Source organism: Vulpes vulpes, chromosome 4 (assembly GCF_048418805.1).
Source record: "Vulpes vulpes isolate BD-2025 chromosome 4, VulVul3, whole genome shotgun sequence".
Lineage (NCBI taxonomy): Eukaryota > Metazoa > Chordata > Mammalia > Carnivora > Canidae > Vulpes > Vulpes vulpes.
Window position 1 is genome coordinate 2,548,963 of NC_132783.1, and position 17,487 is coordinate 2,566,449.

A 17,487-nucleotide genomic window follows, 5' to 3' on the forward strand; every position below is an offset into this window, starting at 1 on the left:
CCTCCCCCTCTGCAGCCCCCAGGCCCCGGCCCCCCAGCCCCCGGCCCCCGGCCCCCCAGCCCCAGCCCCCGCCCCCGACCCCCAGTCCTCCAGCTCCCGCCCCCCAGCCCCCGGCCCCCAGCCCCCGGCTCCCTACCCCTCCCAGCCCCCCTCCAGCCCTCAGTCCCCCCGCCCCCCAGGTCCCCAGTCCCCCCTCCCCTCCAGCCCTCACCCCCCCGCCCCTCCAGCCTCTCCAGCCCCTCCAGTCCCCGGCCCCCTCCCTCCCCTCCCCTCCCCTCCCCTCCAGCCCCCCCAGCCCCTGGGTGCCGGCAGCCCCGCGCGCCGCGGCCTGGGGCGAGGCGAGGAGTGACGTAATGCACGTTGCGGGCCGCGGGCCTCGGCGGGGGGCGGGGCGGGGCGGGGCGGGGCGGGCGGCGCGTGACGGGGGGGCGGGGGGCGGGGAGGCCCCGAGCACGCGCGGCCATTGGCTGCGTCCCCGCCCGCTCCCCCGGCGGCCCCGCGCCCCGAGCCCGCGCCACGCCCCGCCGGCCCGGCCGCGTCTGCCATGGGCGTGGGGCCCGCGGTCCGCAGAGGGCGCCCCCGGGGCCGGGCCGCGTCCGCCGAGCCTGCGGCGTCCCGCGCCCCCCGCCCCTGAGCCGGCCGCCGAGCGCGAGCAGGGAGCCGGGAGCCGCGAGCCGGGAGCCGGGAGCCGGGAGCCGCGAGCCGGACTCCGCTGGGAGCGGCGGGAGCGACCCCGACCCCGGCCCCGACCCCGGCCCGGGCGCCCCCTCCCTGCCCCTCCCCCCTCCCCCCCCGCAGCCCTCGCGCCGCGCGGCCGGGCCCGGGCGTGTGCGGCCGCGGGGAGGATGCAGCCCGGCGCGCCCCGGTCCTCGGCCGCCTCCCGCGGGGGCTCCGCTGCGGCCCGGGCGCCGGGGGCCGCCGGCTGCTGAGCTCGCGGTCGCCGTCGCCGTCGCTGTCGCCGCAGCGGGCGGGCGGGCGCGGGGGGCGGGCGCGGGGAGCGCGCGTGTGCGCAGGGCCCGGCCCGCAGCCCATTGTGCGCCGGCCCGGGGCGCCGGGACCATGTGGGTGAACCCCGAGGAGGTGCTGCTGGCCAACGCGCTCTGGGTCGCCGAGCGGGCCAACCCCTACTTCATCCTGCAGCGGAGGAAGGGCCACGCGGGCGACGGCGGCGGCGGCGGCGGGCTGGCGGGTGAGCACCTGCGCGGCGGGGGATGGGGGCCGGGGATGGGCTTGCAGGTGAGCACCTGCGCGGCCGGGGGGGGGGGCGGGGATGGGCTTGTAGGTGAGCACCTGCGCGGCCGGGGATGGGGGGGGCGGGGATGGGCTTCTAGGTGAGCACCTGCGCGCGGCCGGGCATGGGGGGGGGCCGCCAGGTAAGCACCTGCGCGCAGCCCGGGTGGGGGGGCGAGCTGGCAGGTAGGCACCTGCGTGCATCCCGGGGGTCGGGGTCGGGGCTCCAGACGCTGCTGCGGGCTGCCAGGTAGGCACCTGCGTGCATCCCGGGATGGGCTGGGAGGGCCGGGATGGGGGCCCGGGAGCGCTGCGGAGGCCCTGCGCTGCGGACAGCCGGGACGCCGCCCGGTCCCCCGGGGCTGCCCCACTTGGGCGCGGGGAAGGCGTCAGGAGCCCGGGTTTTTCCGCGCAAAAGATGGTTCGAGTCCGACGCCGCCGGGTGTGGGCCCTGGGGCACCGGGCGCCCCGCGGCGGGCGAGGTCGCGGCGTGGAGGTGTGGGGGGAGCATCCCGGTGACCTGCACGCAGGGCAGGGCCTCTGGGCTCCTCCGGGAGGACCGAGCGCCTCGCGTACGGGCGACAGGTGGAGGACGCTTCGTTTCCACTTCGCCCCCTTTACCGATGGCCGCAGGGCCGGGCACAAAATGCTCTTTTGTCTCCGGAGAAGCCATCAGTAAGGGGCTGCTGTGGTCATTTCCCGTATTGGCTGCGGCCCAAGACAATGCACAAGGATTTCTGTTGTTGCTGCACCTAATTAGACAGAAAAAGCAAGTTATCTGGTTGCAAAAAGAATTAGCAGTATAGCTGCATTTTCACTGTTTTAACTCACCGAGCGGGACCCCCCCCCCCCAGGTATTATTCATTATGTGAAACCATATGCCCTGTCGTTTCAGGATTATAGGATGAGGCTCGTCTCCCAAGTGGTGCCCTATTACAGGGGTCTTGGGTATCAACTAAGGAGTCTGCTAGCTGGGAAGTTGGCAATAATGCTGAACTCCTACCATGCTAGAGGAATTGGACCTTTCCCCCCCTGCGTGGTGGTTAGAATGAGGAGAACTGGGATACTTTTTTTTTGCAATAAAGTTAGCAGAAGAAACAGGAGAGGTTTCCCCAGGAAAGAGACCAAACTGTATCAGCCTCTGGGAGCTGGCACGCTGGGTCTATTGTTGCTTTCAAAATGCTGTGCTACAAACTAAAAATTTTGATGCGGTACATAATTAATTATGATCAGAGTTTACAGACTAATTTTCCCAAGATGAAGATTCAAGTGACACAGTTGATGGCTTGTATGGGTTTAAAGAACGTTGCTGGTGTCTCCTACCGCCTGTAGCTAACCTGACTTTTCTACACTTTTTTTTTCCTGCCACGAAAGAGAAGGCAATATGCGGAGCTCCAGACTCTGTTCTGGAAATTCTGATTAGTGGCCTAGAATCAGGATTTTCCAGTTCATTTTGTAGAAGTTGTCTAACTATATGCACTAATGTGGAGCTTGCATATCTAATACTGGGATCAACCCAGATTGCCCCCTCTTTAAGCCTAAAATAACAGTGTAAAGTAGGTAGTTTATTTGTATTAACAAAGGACACTTTCTTGTGTGGAGTTAACCATCCCATACCGTGTAACTACTAAGAAGTATAAGGAGTATTTATTTTCCAGACTCATTTTCAATAGGTTATGAAAAATTCAGAGATACAGAGCCTTCTTTTCCTAGTTAATATTTTTATTTTGTTCCTACTGACTCAGAGCTGTGACTAGCCACAGTCCACCTGGAATCTCATTATTGATAGCTTACTTAAGAAGGATAAAGTTCTATCTTTTTAATTGCAAAATCATAGCTATTGCACTTATTGCTAAGATAATTGAAATTATTATGAGCAACAATATTCCTGCCAGCAAAGGCTCTTTTCAGCTAAAAGAGCGAAAATGTCTGCTCTGATAGATTGGTACCACATTGAATGTAGCAGGAGCGTTTTAGGAATCCTTGTACTATGTTGAGTATATTTTGATCCTAATGTGAGTTCCTTCATGTATTCGTTAACTTACGAAATCATTTAACAAGTTTGTTGGCAGTGTCTGGAGTGCCAGTGTCATGAAGCTCAGAGCCTTGTGGAAAAGACAAGTGTTGATAAAATAATCCTATAAATTAATATAAAATTGCTGCTCCACGGGGTCCCAGCAGAAACCAGAACCAAACCTAGATCAAATGAAGCGAGTTGGTAAAAAGACACTTTGGATGGAGGCAGGGTTACTAGCACCAGTGAAAGGCCCAGTGGTGGGGCTGTTACCACCCCAGGCAGTTGGAATGATGTTACTGGAAGCCTCCAGAGCTGGAACCAGGAAGGAGGAGCGTGGGCCTCAGGAGAAGCAGCCTCCCCTAGAAACAGAGCACAGCAAAAAGGAAGTGGAGAGGACATGCCTGATGCCTGACTTCTCTCCTCCTGCCCTGCCAGTTTCTGCCACTGTCTTTTTAAAATATTTTATTTAAATTCAATTTGCCAACATACAGTACAACACCCAGTGCTCATCACATCACGTGCCCTCCTCAGTGCCCGTCATCCAGTTACCCTGCCCCCCCTCCCCTTCTGCAACCTTTGTTTCCCAGAGTTGGGAGTCTCTCATGGTTTGTCTTCCTCTCCAATTCCCGGCACCGCCGCCCCCCTCAGTTTCCCTCCTTTCCCTTATAGTCCCTTTCGCTATTTCTCATATTCCACATAGGACTGAAACCGTATGATAATTGTTTCTCAGATTGACTAAATTCACTCTGCATGATACCCTCCAGTTCCATCCACTTCGGTGTAAATGGTAGGTCTGCCACTGTCTTTCATCCGAAAGTGGAACCCACGAGAAGCCAGCTGGACAGGATGCCCTGGTGATCTAGTCCCTAAGGATCAGCCTCCTGGGGATGGATCTGGGAGGTGGGAGCAAACTGAGAATGACCAGTCCTAACATCAAAATGAGAGGAAGATGTTGGGTACCCCACTCAGAGAAAGGGGGTGGGACTGGGGGCAAGGGGAATTTTCTGAAGAAGTGACATTTGACCTGAGCTGAAGAAAGAAAAAGATCAGCCTGTGAAGAGAGGAGGGAAGACCAAGTATTGGGCGTCAGGTGTTGGAGATTTTCTGGAAGATATCAGGACCTTCATGTAATGTGCATTATCTGGGCCAGTGTACCATTGTCCACTCATTTAGTGGAGGATGATGATGAAACAATGAATATGGGAAACCTGCTCAGTGGGAACTGGCCAGGAGTGCTCAGTGGTCCATACTGCTTGGTGAGATACTAGAAAAAGCTGTAAGAAATAATGGGTCACAGCGAAGATGCTTGCTTTTTTTTTTTTTTAAACAAATTAAGCTATTTCCTTTCTGATTCCAGGCAATATACATAAGTACTGAGGCAATGAAGTATTTTATTGTAGATGTATTCGACTTATTTTTTTTAGCCCCCTTTAACTGAGATTTCATACATATACAGAAAGCTATATGTACAAAAGTACAAAGATGCAGAGTACAGTGATTTATCACAAAATGATTCCTTGCAACTAATACCAGGATAATAAATAGAACATTGCCCCAGAAGCTCCTCCTTATAACCCACACCCAGTCACTACTCACCTTGTCCCAAAGGTAACCAAAACTATGTGCTTTTTGGTATAACAGTTTGCTGTTTTTCTTTATAGTTTTTTTTTTTTTTTTTGACAAAGAACATACCTCTAAACACGGTGTTTTGATTTTGCCAGTTTTTTGAACGAGGAATGGATGTAATCAGTATGTATTCATGTGTTTGAATTCTTGGCTCAGTATTATGTTTGTGATATTTATGAATGTCGTTGCTCGCGGCTGTAGTTTATTTTTCTGTGCTGGACGGAAACCTATTACATGAGCATACCACAATCATTTGTTCCTATTAATCCGCTGTCTTGTTGGTGGACCTTGAGTGATCTGTCTTGAGGCACCCAAAGTAAGGTAGCTACGATCTTTCTGGTGTGTTTCTGGTGCCGGTGGGTGGGCATACGTTTCCATTTGGTCTGTACCCAGGAGAGGAATTACTAGGTCATAGGTTATGTGTTCCATCAAGTTGAGCAAATAATACCCAACTGTTTTCCAGAGTAGTTGTACCAATATGCTCCCACCAGCAGCATATGGGGCTTTCCTTTGCTCCACATCCTTGCCAACATCATCAGTCTTTGTAACTGTCGCCATTCTGGTGGTTTATGCCAGTATCACGTTGTGGAGTTCATGTGCTTTTTCCTAATGAGGTTGAGCACCTTTTCCTGTTAATTGGCTATCTGGAATATTCTGACATGCTTGTTCAAGTCTTTCGCCCACTTTTCAATTGGATCATTTGTCTTTTTCTTACTGATTATAGTTTTTTTTTTAATATGTTCTGGAGATGAGTTCATAGTTGGTTATATGTGTAGCAGAGTCTTCATTCTGTGCTTGCCTGCCTGTTTACTCTCTTAAGGAGAGAGTGATTTCTCTCTTAATTTTAATGTCCAAATTCTTTATAGGTTCTGTTTCCTTTATGGTTAGTGTTTTATTGTGTCCTGTTCACTAAATCTTTCTTTTTTATTTTTCTTTTTTTTTCTTTTTTATTTTTTTTAAAGGATTTTATTTATTTATTCATGAGAGACACACACAGAGAGAGAGGCAGAGGCAGAGAGAGAAGCAGGCTCCCTGCAGGAGCCCGATGTGAGACTCGATCCCGGGACTCCAGGATCACACCGTGAGCCAGAGGCAGACGCCCCCCAGATGTCCCCAAAAAGTCTTTTTCTAAATGGAGGTTATAAATGCATTATATTTTAGAAACTTTCCAGTTTGAACCCCCAAATTTATATTTACAATTCATTGGGGATTCATTTTTGCATATTGTGTGTGAGATAGGGGTCAAGTTTTATTTCTTAAAAATGTGTGTGGACATCCAGTTGCCCCAGCATGACCCAGACTTATTGCTAAGTCTATTCTGTTGTTGCTGCTCTGTAGGACTACCTTGGTCATAAATCAAGTGCCCAAGTGTATGACAATTGATTTGTTTGAGCGCTCTAGTCTGTTCCTTTTGTTTGTTGGAATATTCTTGCAACAGTTCCACACTGTAGTTTTATACTAAGAGTTGACATTCATTTGATCAAGTACTCTTAATTTTTTTTTTTTTTTCTTGAAGAGTTTCTTGGCTGTCTTTTGTCTTTTATGTTGACACAGCATTTTAGAGTCAACTTCTTAAACTTCCACCAAAACAAAACCACAGCAGCAACAGAGACTTAAACTGTCGGGATTTTTTTTTTTTTTTAATTGCAATTGCATGGAGTCTGTAAATAAATTTGGGCAAAATTGATACCTTTATAGTAACAAGCTTTCTGGTCCATGAACATGGTATGTTCCTCTATTTATTTAGATCTTTAAAATTTCTCTCAATGATGTTTCAGAGTTTTCTGTGTAGAGGGTTTACACATATTTTATTAGATTTGTTCATAGATATTTCATCTTTTTCACTCTACTGTATATTATGCCTTTGGAATTTCATTTTCTAGGGCGCCGGGGGTCTTCTGGGTGGCTTAGTCAGTTGGGCATTGACTCTTGGTTTTGGCTCAGGTCATCAGTGGCTCAGGGTCATGGGATCAAGCCCCACATCAGGATCTGTGCTCAACGCCAAGTCTGCTTGGCTTTCTCCCTCTGCTCCTTGCCCTGCTTTTTCTCTAAAATACAATCTTCAGAAAAAGGAAATAAATATCTACGTATCTGGGTGGCTCAGTTGCTTGGGATTCTAATTTTTGATCTCAGTTCAGGTCTTGATCTCAGGGGTGTGAGTTCAAGCCCCATATTGGGCTCCACACTGGGTGTGGAGCCTACTTAAAAAAAAAATCCCTCTAAAATTTCATTTTCTAATCCTTTTTTGCTGACCTCTGGAAATATGGTGGTTGTTTTTTTATATTGACCTTGTATCCAGGCTCTCCCACTTGCTAATCTTTTATGTGGGAATTTTGTGTCCTTATACATTTGTAGAATTAGATTGTACTTTTTCTTTCTCACAACATCATTGTTATCAAGATTATAGTGGCCTTAAAAAATAAGTTGGAGAGGGGTGCCTAGGTGGTGCAGTTGGTTAAGCATCTTATTATTGGTTTTGGCTCAGGTTGTGATCTTTGGTAGTGAGATCCAGCCCTGCCTGGAGCTCTGCACTCAGCTTGAGACTCTCTCCCTCTCCCTTTGCCCCTCCCCGCTGTGCTCTCCTCTCTCTCTTTCTCAAATAAATAAATAAATCTTTTTTTAAAAAAAGTAAGCTGGAGACAGCTCACTCTGTTTAATTTTCTAGTAGAGTTTGTGTGACAGCAGTATTATTTCATCCTGACATGTTTGGCAAAAATCATGGGTAAGGAAGTCCAGCCTTGAACTTTTATTCGTGGGCTTGTTGAATGGTATGACAACTACTCAAATAATTTAAAATTCTCTTTTATTGTCAGTCTTATAAGCTGTTTATAGGATTTATATGTTTTATCTAGATTTTCATATTTTGGCATAAATTAGTTAATATTCTTATTTTTAATATCTGTAGGATGTACAGTGATATATTTTAGATGCATCTTTTGTAAGTAACAGAGTTGATTTCTTTTCCTAGTCCAGCTTAAATTTTTGCCTCCTGATTGGATTATTTAGTCAATGTATGTGTGACTTGGGTTTAACTCTACTATATTAAGTGCTTTCTTTTTTTTTTTTTTCCTATCTGCTCTATTTTTAATTTTTTCTTGCCTCTTGGTAGGTTGTGGGATTTTTTTAATGATTACATTTTCAAGCCTCTATTAGAAGATTTGTATTCATTTCACCATTCTTTTAATGGTTACTCTGGAGATTATAATGCATTTTTGATAGATTAAAGTGTATTGTTCATAGGTACTTTGATTTTATTTAATTTTTAAAATTGCTATTTAAAAAAAAAATTGCCACTTTAAATTTTTACCTAGATAACACAAGGAACTTGGAATACTTTAACTCCATTTACCATCACCCCACCCCAATTTGTATAGCATTGTTTTCGTAAATTTTCAGTCTTACATATTTCAGCGTGAAAATATAATTATTACTAATTTTAAAGGTCTGTATTCATTTGCATTTCCACATATGTTTGTAGTTTTTGTTATACTTCTTCCATTTCTGTACTTTTTTTGAATCATTTTTCTATTGACTGGAAAAAAAAAGTCCTTTTCGGTTTCTCTTAGAGACTTCTGCTGAGAAGTTTTGTTTTTATTATTTTTTATTTTTTAATTTTTAAAGATTTTATTTATTTATTCATGAGAGACACAGAGAGAGAGAGAGAGAGAGAGAGCAGAGACACAACCAGAGGGAGAAGCAGGCTCCATGCAAGGAGCCCAATGTGGGACTCGATTCCAGGCCTCCAGGATCACACCCTGGGCTGCAGGCAGTGCTAAACTGCTGCGCCACCGGGGCTGCCCGAAGTTTTGTTTTTAATGTCTGAAAATGTATTCTGTTTTCATTCTTGAAGGATATTATTGTTTTGAATGGTTGGCAGTTCATTTTTTTTTTGTAAGCATGGTTAAGTATTCTTCTATTGTCTAATGATTTTCCTTTTTTTTTTTTTTTTTTTTTTTTTTTTTTTAGGAGTTAACAGTCACTCTGAATTATTCCTTGGTAGATAACATATCTTTTTCTCCAGCCACTTTTAAGGTTTTTTTCTTTGAGTTTGGTTTTCTGCAAGTTTATTTTACTTCAGTTAATTAACATAGCATATTACTAGTTTCAGAAGTAGAGTTCAGTGATTCATCAGTTGCATATAACACCCAGTGCTCATCACATCATGCGCCCTCCTTAGTGCCCGTCAGCCCATTATTCCATCCCCCCGCCCACCTCCCCTCCAGCAACCCTCAGAGTTTTCTGCAGTTTTATTATGATCCAGCTATTTGTGGATTTTTAAAAATCTTGCTGGGTGTAGGAGGACTTCTTTCATTGGTTTTGTAAGCTTTTCATCCATTGTCTCTCCAAATACTGCTTTTCTCTCATTCTCTTCATCTTTCTTTCTGGCACACCCATTATATGTATATTAGATCTTTTCATTTTATTTTCTATGTTAACCTTCTAATTTTCTTTCTTTTTTTTTTTTAAGATTTTATTTATTCATGAGAGAGACAGAGAGAGAGAGAGGCAGAGACACAGGCAGAGGGAGAAGCAGGCTCCACACAGGGAGCCCCACGTGGGACTCAATCCCGGGTCTTCAGGATCAGGCCCTGGGCTGAAGGCAGGTGCTAAACCGCTGAGCCACCTGGGCTGCCCCAACCTTCTGATTTTCACTTGCTTTATTTTGGTTATTTTCTTTTGGTCTATTTTTTTTTTTAAGATTTTATTTATTTATTCATGAGAGACACAGAGAGAAAGAGAGGCACAGAGACACAGGCAAAGGGAGAAGCAGGCTCCCTGCAGGGAGCTGGATGTGGGACTTGATCCCAAGATTCCAGGTTCACACCCCAGCTGAAGGCAGATGCCCAACTGCTGAGTCACCCAGGCATCTCTTGGTCTATGTTCTAATTTACCATCTCTTTACCTGTTTTTAGTCTGTTCACCTACCCATTCTGCATTACTTTTTCAATTCTAAAATTCTTATTTGGCTCATTTTTGTAAATTCCAGTTATATATCAAAACTCTGAATATTTAGAAAAAAAAAACTATCTTGAGAGGCACTTGGGTGGCCTAGTCGGTTGAGCATCGGAATCTTGGTTTCAGCTGGGGTCATGATCTCAGGGTTGTGAGATGACCCGGTGTCTAGCTCTGTGCTCAGCAGGGAGTCTGATTAAGAGTCCCTCCCCTTTTCCCTTTCCTCTTCCCCCTGCTCTTGCACTCTCTCTCTCTCTCAAATAAATCTTTTTTTTTTTTTAAGATTTTATTTATTTATTCATGAGAGACACAGAGAAAGAAGCAGAGACACAGGCAGAGGGAGAAGCAGGCTCCATGCAGGAAGCCCGATCCTGGGCCAAAAGCAGGTGCTAAACCGCTGAGCCACCCAGGGATCCCCTCTCTCAAATAAATCTTAAAGAAAACCTATTTGGAGCATGGCTAGCATAGTTATTTTACAGTCTCTGTTCTCTCCCATATCTCAAAGCCCAAGTGGATTTATGCTGTTGTCTCTTATTTCTCCCAGTTTTCATTCATGTTGTAGTGTCATCCTGTATACCTGGCTACTTTTGATTACGTACTGGAGATTGTACTTCTACTTTGCAGAAGTAATGTGAAGTGGAAGATGATTGATGTAAGAGAGAATTTTTTTTCTGCCACTTGCAAATCAAAATCCTTTTAGTTTTAGGTATTTATATATTTCAAAACTGAGCTCTAACAGAGGTGATTTTGCCTGCCTAGGATGCACACTTTTGATTAGGTTGTACGTCTTGCAGGTCCCAAGGCAAAGAAAGGGAAGCCTCATTGGCTTTTCTTACCTCTTTGGTGTCTCTGATTCTGTTAAAAGTACATCCAGATTTTCAGCCACTTAGCAGCTCCTCTTGAAGAGGCAAATGCCTCCCAACGTAATAGCTGTCCCATATGTAGGGCTCTTCTCTTTGAAATGCTTTCCTAAGTGAAGTAATTTTTCTTTTTTAATTCTTTGATACTTCAAAGTATATTTTATCTCTTTTATAATAATAGTTGTCCTTAATAGCAAATTACCTTGTGTGCCATTATAAGGTGGCTGCTATTATTATTATTACTTTTTAAAGGTTTTATTTTTTATTTTATTTATTTTTAAATTATTTTTTTATTTATTCATGAGAGAGAGAGAGGCAGAGACATAGGCAGAGGGAGAAGCAGGCTCCCTTTGGGAAGCCTGTTGTGGGACTTGATCCCAGGACCCCAGGATCACACCCTGAGCCAAAGGCAGCTGCTCAACCACTGAGCTACCCAGGGGCCCAGGTAGCTGCTATTATTATTCCCATTTTATAGAAAAAGAAAGTGAGGTGTAAGAGAGGTTGTGTGACTTGCCATGGGTCACAGCTAATAAGTTAAAGGCCTATTAGATTTTTGTATTTATTTTTGCAAGACTAATTATAATGGGGTGGACTAACCTTATTTTCTTTACTATTCAATAACAACTATTGACTCTGTCTGCAGAAAAATGAAAACACCCCCAAAATTTCCATGCAATTTCAGGAGCTGCATGGATCGCAAGTGAATTAGAACATAGGTGCATCGAGTTAGAGGACATCACCAAGAGATCAAGACAGTTTCTCGTTACGCCAAATCACAAGTGTAGCATCCGCTGTAAGCTGTCCTGTCGGAAATGTGTTTGAGTGTCAGCTCTTCGGAGTCCTGAACTTTATAAAGATCCGCAGGAGGGAAAAGGCAAGATTCTTTTGCTGAGCCATTGGTTCCTAACCTCGTGATCAAACCTGTGTGAATAAGTTTGGGAGAACCAGGAACATAGGCATGGACATGATCCCCGGGAAGATGAAGGCCCTCAGATTGTTTTCATTGGAGAGTCAGCCCCGGACTCTCCAGGAGTTGGACTTCTTTGACCACACGGAGACCTTCGCAACTAGGGACCTGCCCCACTTGCTTACTGGTAGAGAAAACCAGGCTGTCACCTGAAAACCCGTCTCTTTGACATAGATATTATTTTGAGCTGAAAGCAATTAGGAAATAGTAAACTTGGAAAAAGCTCTCACTTTTCTGCCTAAAGGCAGGAAATAAAATCTCCTTTTCCTGGAGGCAGACTCTTATCAGCCCACAGAGGCACTAGAGGAATTTGTAAACAAACCTTATTGAACAAATCCTTATCTTCTATCTAGCTCTAGTTGGATTACTTCTTGCCCAAACCCCTAGGTCTTGTCAATCTTTTACAAAGTATTGCTTCTTTGACCAAAAGGTCTAACTAAAAGCTTCCTGCTCCGGGCCACTTCTGTTTCTCTTTTTCTCTTGTGAAGGCTCCCCTCTACATGTACAAATTCAGTAAAATTTGTACATTTTTCTCCTGTTACCTTCATCAGTTTAATTTTGAGACCCATCCAGGGATCCTAAGAGACTCAAGGAAAATTTTTCCTCCCCTGCATGAGCACAGAACTCCCAGTGGAGAGAGAAGTAACAAAGCAATGCCCTTAAAGCCCTCACCAGGTAACAGGTGTCTGCTTTTAGGGCAAATGCTTCCATCTTGCTAATTTGTAAGTAACTGTATCAACACAGTTGCTTCTAGTTGCGCTTAGCAGTAAAAGTTATTCTTTGTGTGTTAATTATATAAAAACAAGCAAAAAAAAAACAAACAAAAAAACAAAAAAACAAGCAAAATTCAGGCAGCCTGGATGGCTTAGCGGTTTAGCACCTGCCTTTGGCCCAGGGCATGATCCTGGAGACCTGGGATCGAGTCCCACGTCAGGCTCCCTGCATGGAGCCTGCTTCTCCCTCTGCCTGTGTCTCTGCCTCTCTCTCTGTCTCTCAAGAATAAATAAATAAAAATCTTAAAAAAAAAAAAAAACAAGCAAAATTCATGTTGGTTCCTAATGAAGTTTAACGTCATAACTGGTGATTCTGTGTTGGGTTGGGCGGTCCTCCCCAGCTGCGTATGGAGTTGGCTCATAATACATAATAAGCAAGTGCTTCCAGCAAGACGCATGATTAGGTAAAAGCAGATATTGCCTGCTTGTTCCAAGAATTCCTTCCCCTCTGCTTGTTATTGTGAACTTGAAGAGAACTTTCTCACAGAATGATTTAATCCCCCATTCTGATTTGTCTTGAGACTTTACCTTATTCTACAAAGAAGCTGAAGAGTGAATGTGTATAATCTGTGTAGGATTTGGGGTGGCTCTCTGGGTCTTATGGATTTTTATGTAAACTGGTCTGTAAAGCACAGGAAGCCTAAGGAGCCATTCACAGATGATGGCGCATCACTGTTCCACTCTTGCAGCTGAGCCACAGGAAGGTGTCAGGAGGCAGCTGATCTGATTCACACCCGTGTGCGAGCCACTCTACAGTCTGCAGTTTACAGACACTGCAGTTTTCAAAGGGTGCCGTCAAAGCAGAGGGAGAACTGTCTGGTGTTTAGGCAGCTTAAAACAGTTAAGTCCTATTCAGGGCTTTGGGAAGATGGTAATTTTTCTTAAAGGTGATTTTTGATCGGCAACTATATTATTTTTTAAAATTTTATTCGTGAGAGACAGAGAGGCAGAGACACAGGTGGAGGGAGAAGCAGGCTCCCTGCAGGGATCCCGATGTGGGGCTCGATCCCAGGACCCTGGGGTCATGCCCTGGGCCGAAGGCAGATGCTCAACTGCTGAGCCCCCCAGGCACCCCTTGATTGGCAACTTTAAATTGTTTCTACACCCCTGTCTTTTTTCCCCTTCCGTCCCTCCCTCCTGCTCCCTCTTCCCCTCAGGGCCAGGCCTGTTTTGAAAGCTCTGCCCAGAAACCTCGTCCTCTCTCCTCTGTGCTTCCTCCTCCCTTCTCTCCTCGCACAAATGATTCTCTCTGACAGTGGCAAGTGGCACTTCTAAGGAGACTGGGGTAGGAGGCAGAGGGGCCACCTTTTCTCTTTATATGTATACGTGGTTATTAGTCCATCTGAGTTTATCATTTGGAAACACGGGCTCTAACCATTACCCCAGAGAATGATGACGTCCTTAACCCACTTGCCCCATTTCTTTGTTTTCCTTTCCTGCCCAGTGTATGGTCTAGAGAGCTCAGAGGATAGGCCGGTCATTTTTAAAAGATGCTCTAAAATTGCCATTAGTGGGATGCCTGGAGGGCTCAGGGCTTGAGCACCTGCCTCCGGCCCAGGTCATGGCCCCGGAGTCCTGGGATCGAGTCCCGCATCCAGCCCCCACAGGGAGCCTGCTTCTCCCTCTGCCTGGGTCTCTGCCTCTCTCTCTGTGTCTCTCAGGAATAAATAAATAAATCTTAAAATTGCCACTGGCTTCCAGCTTTCTTCAAATTTCCGTTCCCACTTTTGCTGTTAGGTGATTTACTCGCCCTTCAAGAGACCTGGGCTTCTAGCGTCAGATCCGTTCTAGAGATCCATTCGGGCTGCTTCGGACTCTCCTTTGGAGATCTGGGTTAGAAAGCGACCTCCAGGTGAATCAACTCTCCCACCTTCTGTGCGGGTCCTAGGAGCTCAAGGCGAGGCCAGTGACTGTCTAAGAGCTGATGTCTGTGAAACACTCCCCCTCTCAGCTGCATTCTTCTTTGTCTTCTTTTTTCTTTTTTTATGAATTGATTGATTGATTGATTGGAGAGAGAGACACACACACAAAGAAAGAATGGGTGGGAGGAGGGGCAGAGGAGAAGCAGACTTCCCGAGGAGCAGGGAGCCCAAAGTGGAGCTCAGTCCCAGCACTCTGGGATCGTGACCCGAGCCGAAGGCAGAACTTAAGCCCCTGGGCCCCGGGCGCGCTCAGCTGCACTGTGCTGAGGTTTGCGGCAGGCGCTGCTCCGGGGAAGGTCAGCGCCGCATGACCCCCCGTGTGCACGCTGAACAGCAGAAAAGCGAACTCTGTTGACCTCATTAAGTTTTTTAGTAGATTACCTGCATGTAATACTTCTTAGTGAGGAAAATGATTATATTTCAGTAGTGCCAAATAATTTCTAAGATCTCTGTGTTAACCTAGGAGCCAAGGTGGTCTTTAATAAGAATAAGCAATACTCAACAGACCTATATGGACTCTCTAAAGCATAAGAAAGAAGAAATCATTAATTCCTTTTTTTAATAATAAATTTATTTTTTATTGGTGTTCAATTTGCCAACATACAGAATAACACCCAGTGCTCATCCCGTCAAGTGCCCTCCTCAGTGCCCGTCACCCATTAATTTCTTTACTGTCTTTCACCCCATGGCATTTTTTAACATTTACATGTCTATTGCTTTAGCAAATAATAGAAAATACACTGTTTCTAAAAGCATCTTTGTAATAAAATTTCAGATCTATGTGGTCCAAAGCTAAATTTCAGAGCATTGTTACTGTGGTCATATTTTTAAATTAACATTTGATTATGTATATTTTTTATTAATTTTACAAATGTCATAAGGTATAAAGGCAGAGGAGCTGACATTTGCTGAAATCCTTCTGTGGTTCAGGCATTCTGCTGAGGACTTATGTCACAAATTTGATCTTCATAACAAACCCTGTAGGTTAGATGCTCCCTCTATTATAGATGAGGAAACTGAATGCTTCGAGAAGTAAGATACTTGAGGAGGCTCTGCTTCTAACAGACAGAGCTTGGGTTTGTACTTGAGTTTGATTGAATTTGGAAAGGGAGAGGGATCCCTGGGGGGCTCAGCGGTTGAGCATCTGCCTTTGGCCCAGGGCGTGACCCTGGGGTCCCGGGATCGAGTCCCACATCAGGCTCCCTGCATGGAGCCTGCTTCTCTCTCTGCCTGTGTCTCTGCCTCTCTTTCTGTGTCTCATGAATAAATTAAAAAAAAAAAAAAAACCTTAAAAAAATAGAGAGGAAGAAGTAATTGGGAAGCTAAAGGAAACTGGGGCAAAGTGAGCCACAGTCTTAGGGATGCAGTGTTGGGGCACCTGGGTAGCACAGTCAGTTGAGCAGCTGCCTTCAGCTCAGGGCATGATCCTAGGGTCCTGGGATGGAGTCCTGTGTCAGGCTCCCTAGAGAGCGGCTTCTCCCTCTACCTGTACCCCCTTTCCCTGCTGGTGCTAAATAAAATCTCTATTAAAAAAAAGAAAGAAAGAAAGAAAGAAAAGCTGTCTGCGGTGTGGAAATGAAGGGAATAGGCAGGGCAAGACCACACCTTGGGGTTGTGACATTGTCGACTAGCAGCCGTGGTTTGCACGTACATGCCTGTGCCGCCAGGGTAGAAATCCGAACACCATCTCTGGATTTTCCTAAAAGGGTTTCCAAACTTTTCCCATTTCCAGTTTTCTAGTAAGCTGTCTTTGGGCCCACAATATGGAGTCATTCCAATCAAGAAGCATTGACCCTTTGGGTGGAGGACAGACAAGGAAAAAAATGAATATTACACAAAGAAGACCAAAATCCATGTTTCTTGTGAATGAGGTCCGTTTCAAAAAATGTATGGCTACCAAGGAGGAAAACTGTAAACTTGACATACAGTATTGTTTTTTTTTTTAAAGATTTATTTATTTATGATAGACATAGAGAGAGAGAGAGGCAGAGACACATGAGGAGGGAGAAGCAGGCTCCATGCCGGGAGCCCGATGTGGGACTCGATCCCGGGACTCCAGGATCGCGCCCTGGGCCAAAGGCAGGTGCTAAACCGCTGAGCCACCCAGGGATCCCCTGATTTTTTTTTTTAGTAACGTAATTTATGTCAAACATCATAAAGATTTTACTTAGTGTCTACTTTTCTCTTTGTGGATATAAAAATATAAGTATTTTATAGGATCATACTCCTCAAACTTTTTTTTCTTTTAGAAAAATTTAAGCTGGTGGGGATTTCAGGAGGTCCTTGAATAGCCCGAAATAATTTACAAGACTTATGGAATTCATTAGGAGTGTGTATTTTTTCTGGAATTGAGGCTCCACCACTTCCATTAGCTACTTAAAGTGGATTGTGAATCAAATAAATGAAGAGCCTGAGACCCTAGAGTCTTACCTTTCTCAATTCTGATTTTTCCACCAGAGCAATTTTCAGAAATTTATTGTTGTTGCTTGTACCAGGATTACTGTGAATTGTAATAAGTCTTACCCATTTCCAGGTAATCCTGTTGCTGTCTATTGTTTAAACAAAAGCAGCTCATCACTGTCTTTGAATACAGTGATAAAAATGCTGGTGCTGCTTTTACTCTTACCCTGATGCCCACCCGTGGGACGGTTCCCCTGCAGTTTCTTCTGCTGGGGAAGACCCCAGGGTGTGTGCATGTGTGCGTAGGGACAGGGAAGGGTGCAGACAGGGAAGGAGCTGGCCCTTCCCTCCCCTGGGGATGCTCTTCTCAGGCGGCTGTGCTCGGGATGCTCTGTGATGTGAAGCAGCTCTAACGGGTAACTCTGCTGTTTGTCCCTTATTCATTCTCCTTCTCTGTGGGCGACTGGAGGGAGGAACGGGGTCTGAATACAAGCAGTGAGTTGACAATTCCCTTCTGCTCTCTACAGTTCAGCTATCGGCCTGTCATTGTGCACGTCCAAGCAGATGGCACGGCGAATCACTGCAGAGCATGTGCTCCACCTCAGTCACTGCCAGAAGGCTCATCCTCAGCCTAAGAACTGCAGGCTCCGCTTTCTTCCTATTTTCCACTTTGCAGCTGGACCACCTCTTGTCCCTCAGTCCCGGCCTGAGATTACTGCCTGAGTGTAAACTGTGGTCT

At 46.0% G+C, this 17,487-nt stretch overlaps 1 protein-coding gene across 1 annotated transcript in view; it reads left to right on the forward strand.

Annotated features, from left to right (window-relative positions):
• Positions 1 to 545: 545 nt before the first annotated feature.
• TBC1D9 (TBC1 domain family member 9) overlaps positions 546 to 17,487 on the forward strand; it is a 113,332-nt gene continuing 96,390 nt past the window's right edge. The window contains exon 1 of the mRNA XM_026018484.2: positions 546 to 1,189. Within this exon, the coding sequence (XP_025874269.1) occupies positions 1,060 to 1,189 (130 nt within the window). The 5' untranslated portion in view covers positions 546 to 1,059. The remainder of the gene's footprint in view (positions 1,190 to 17,487) is intronic.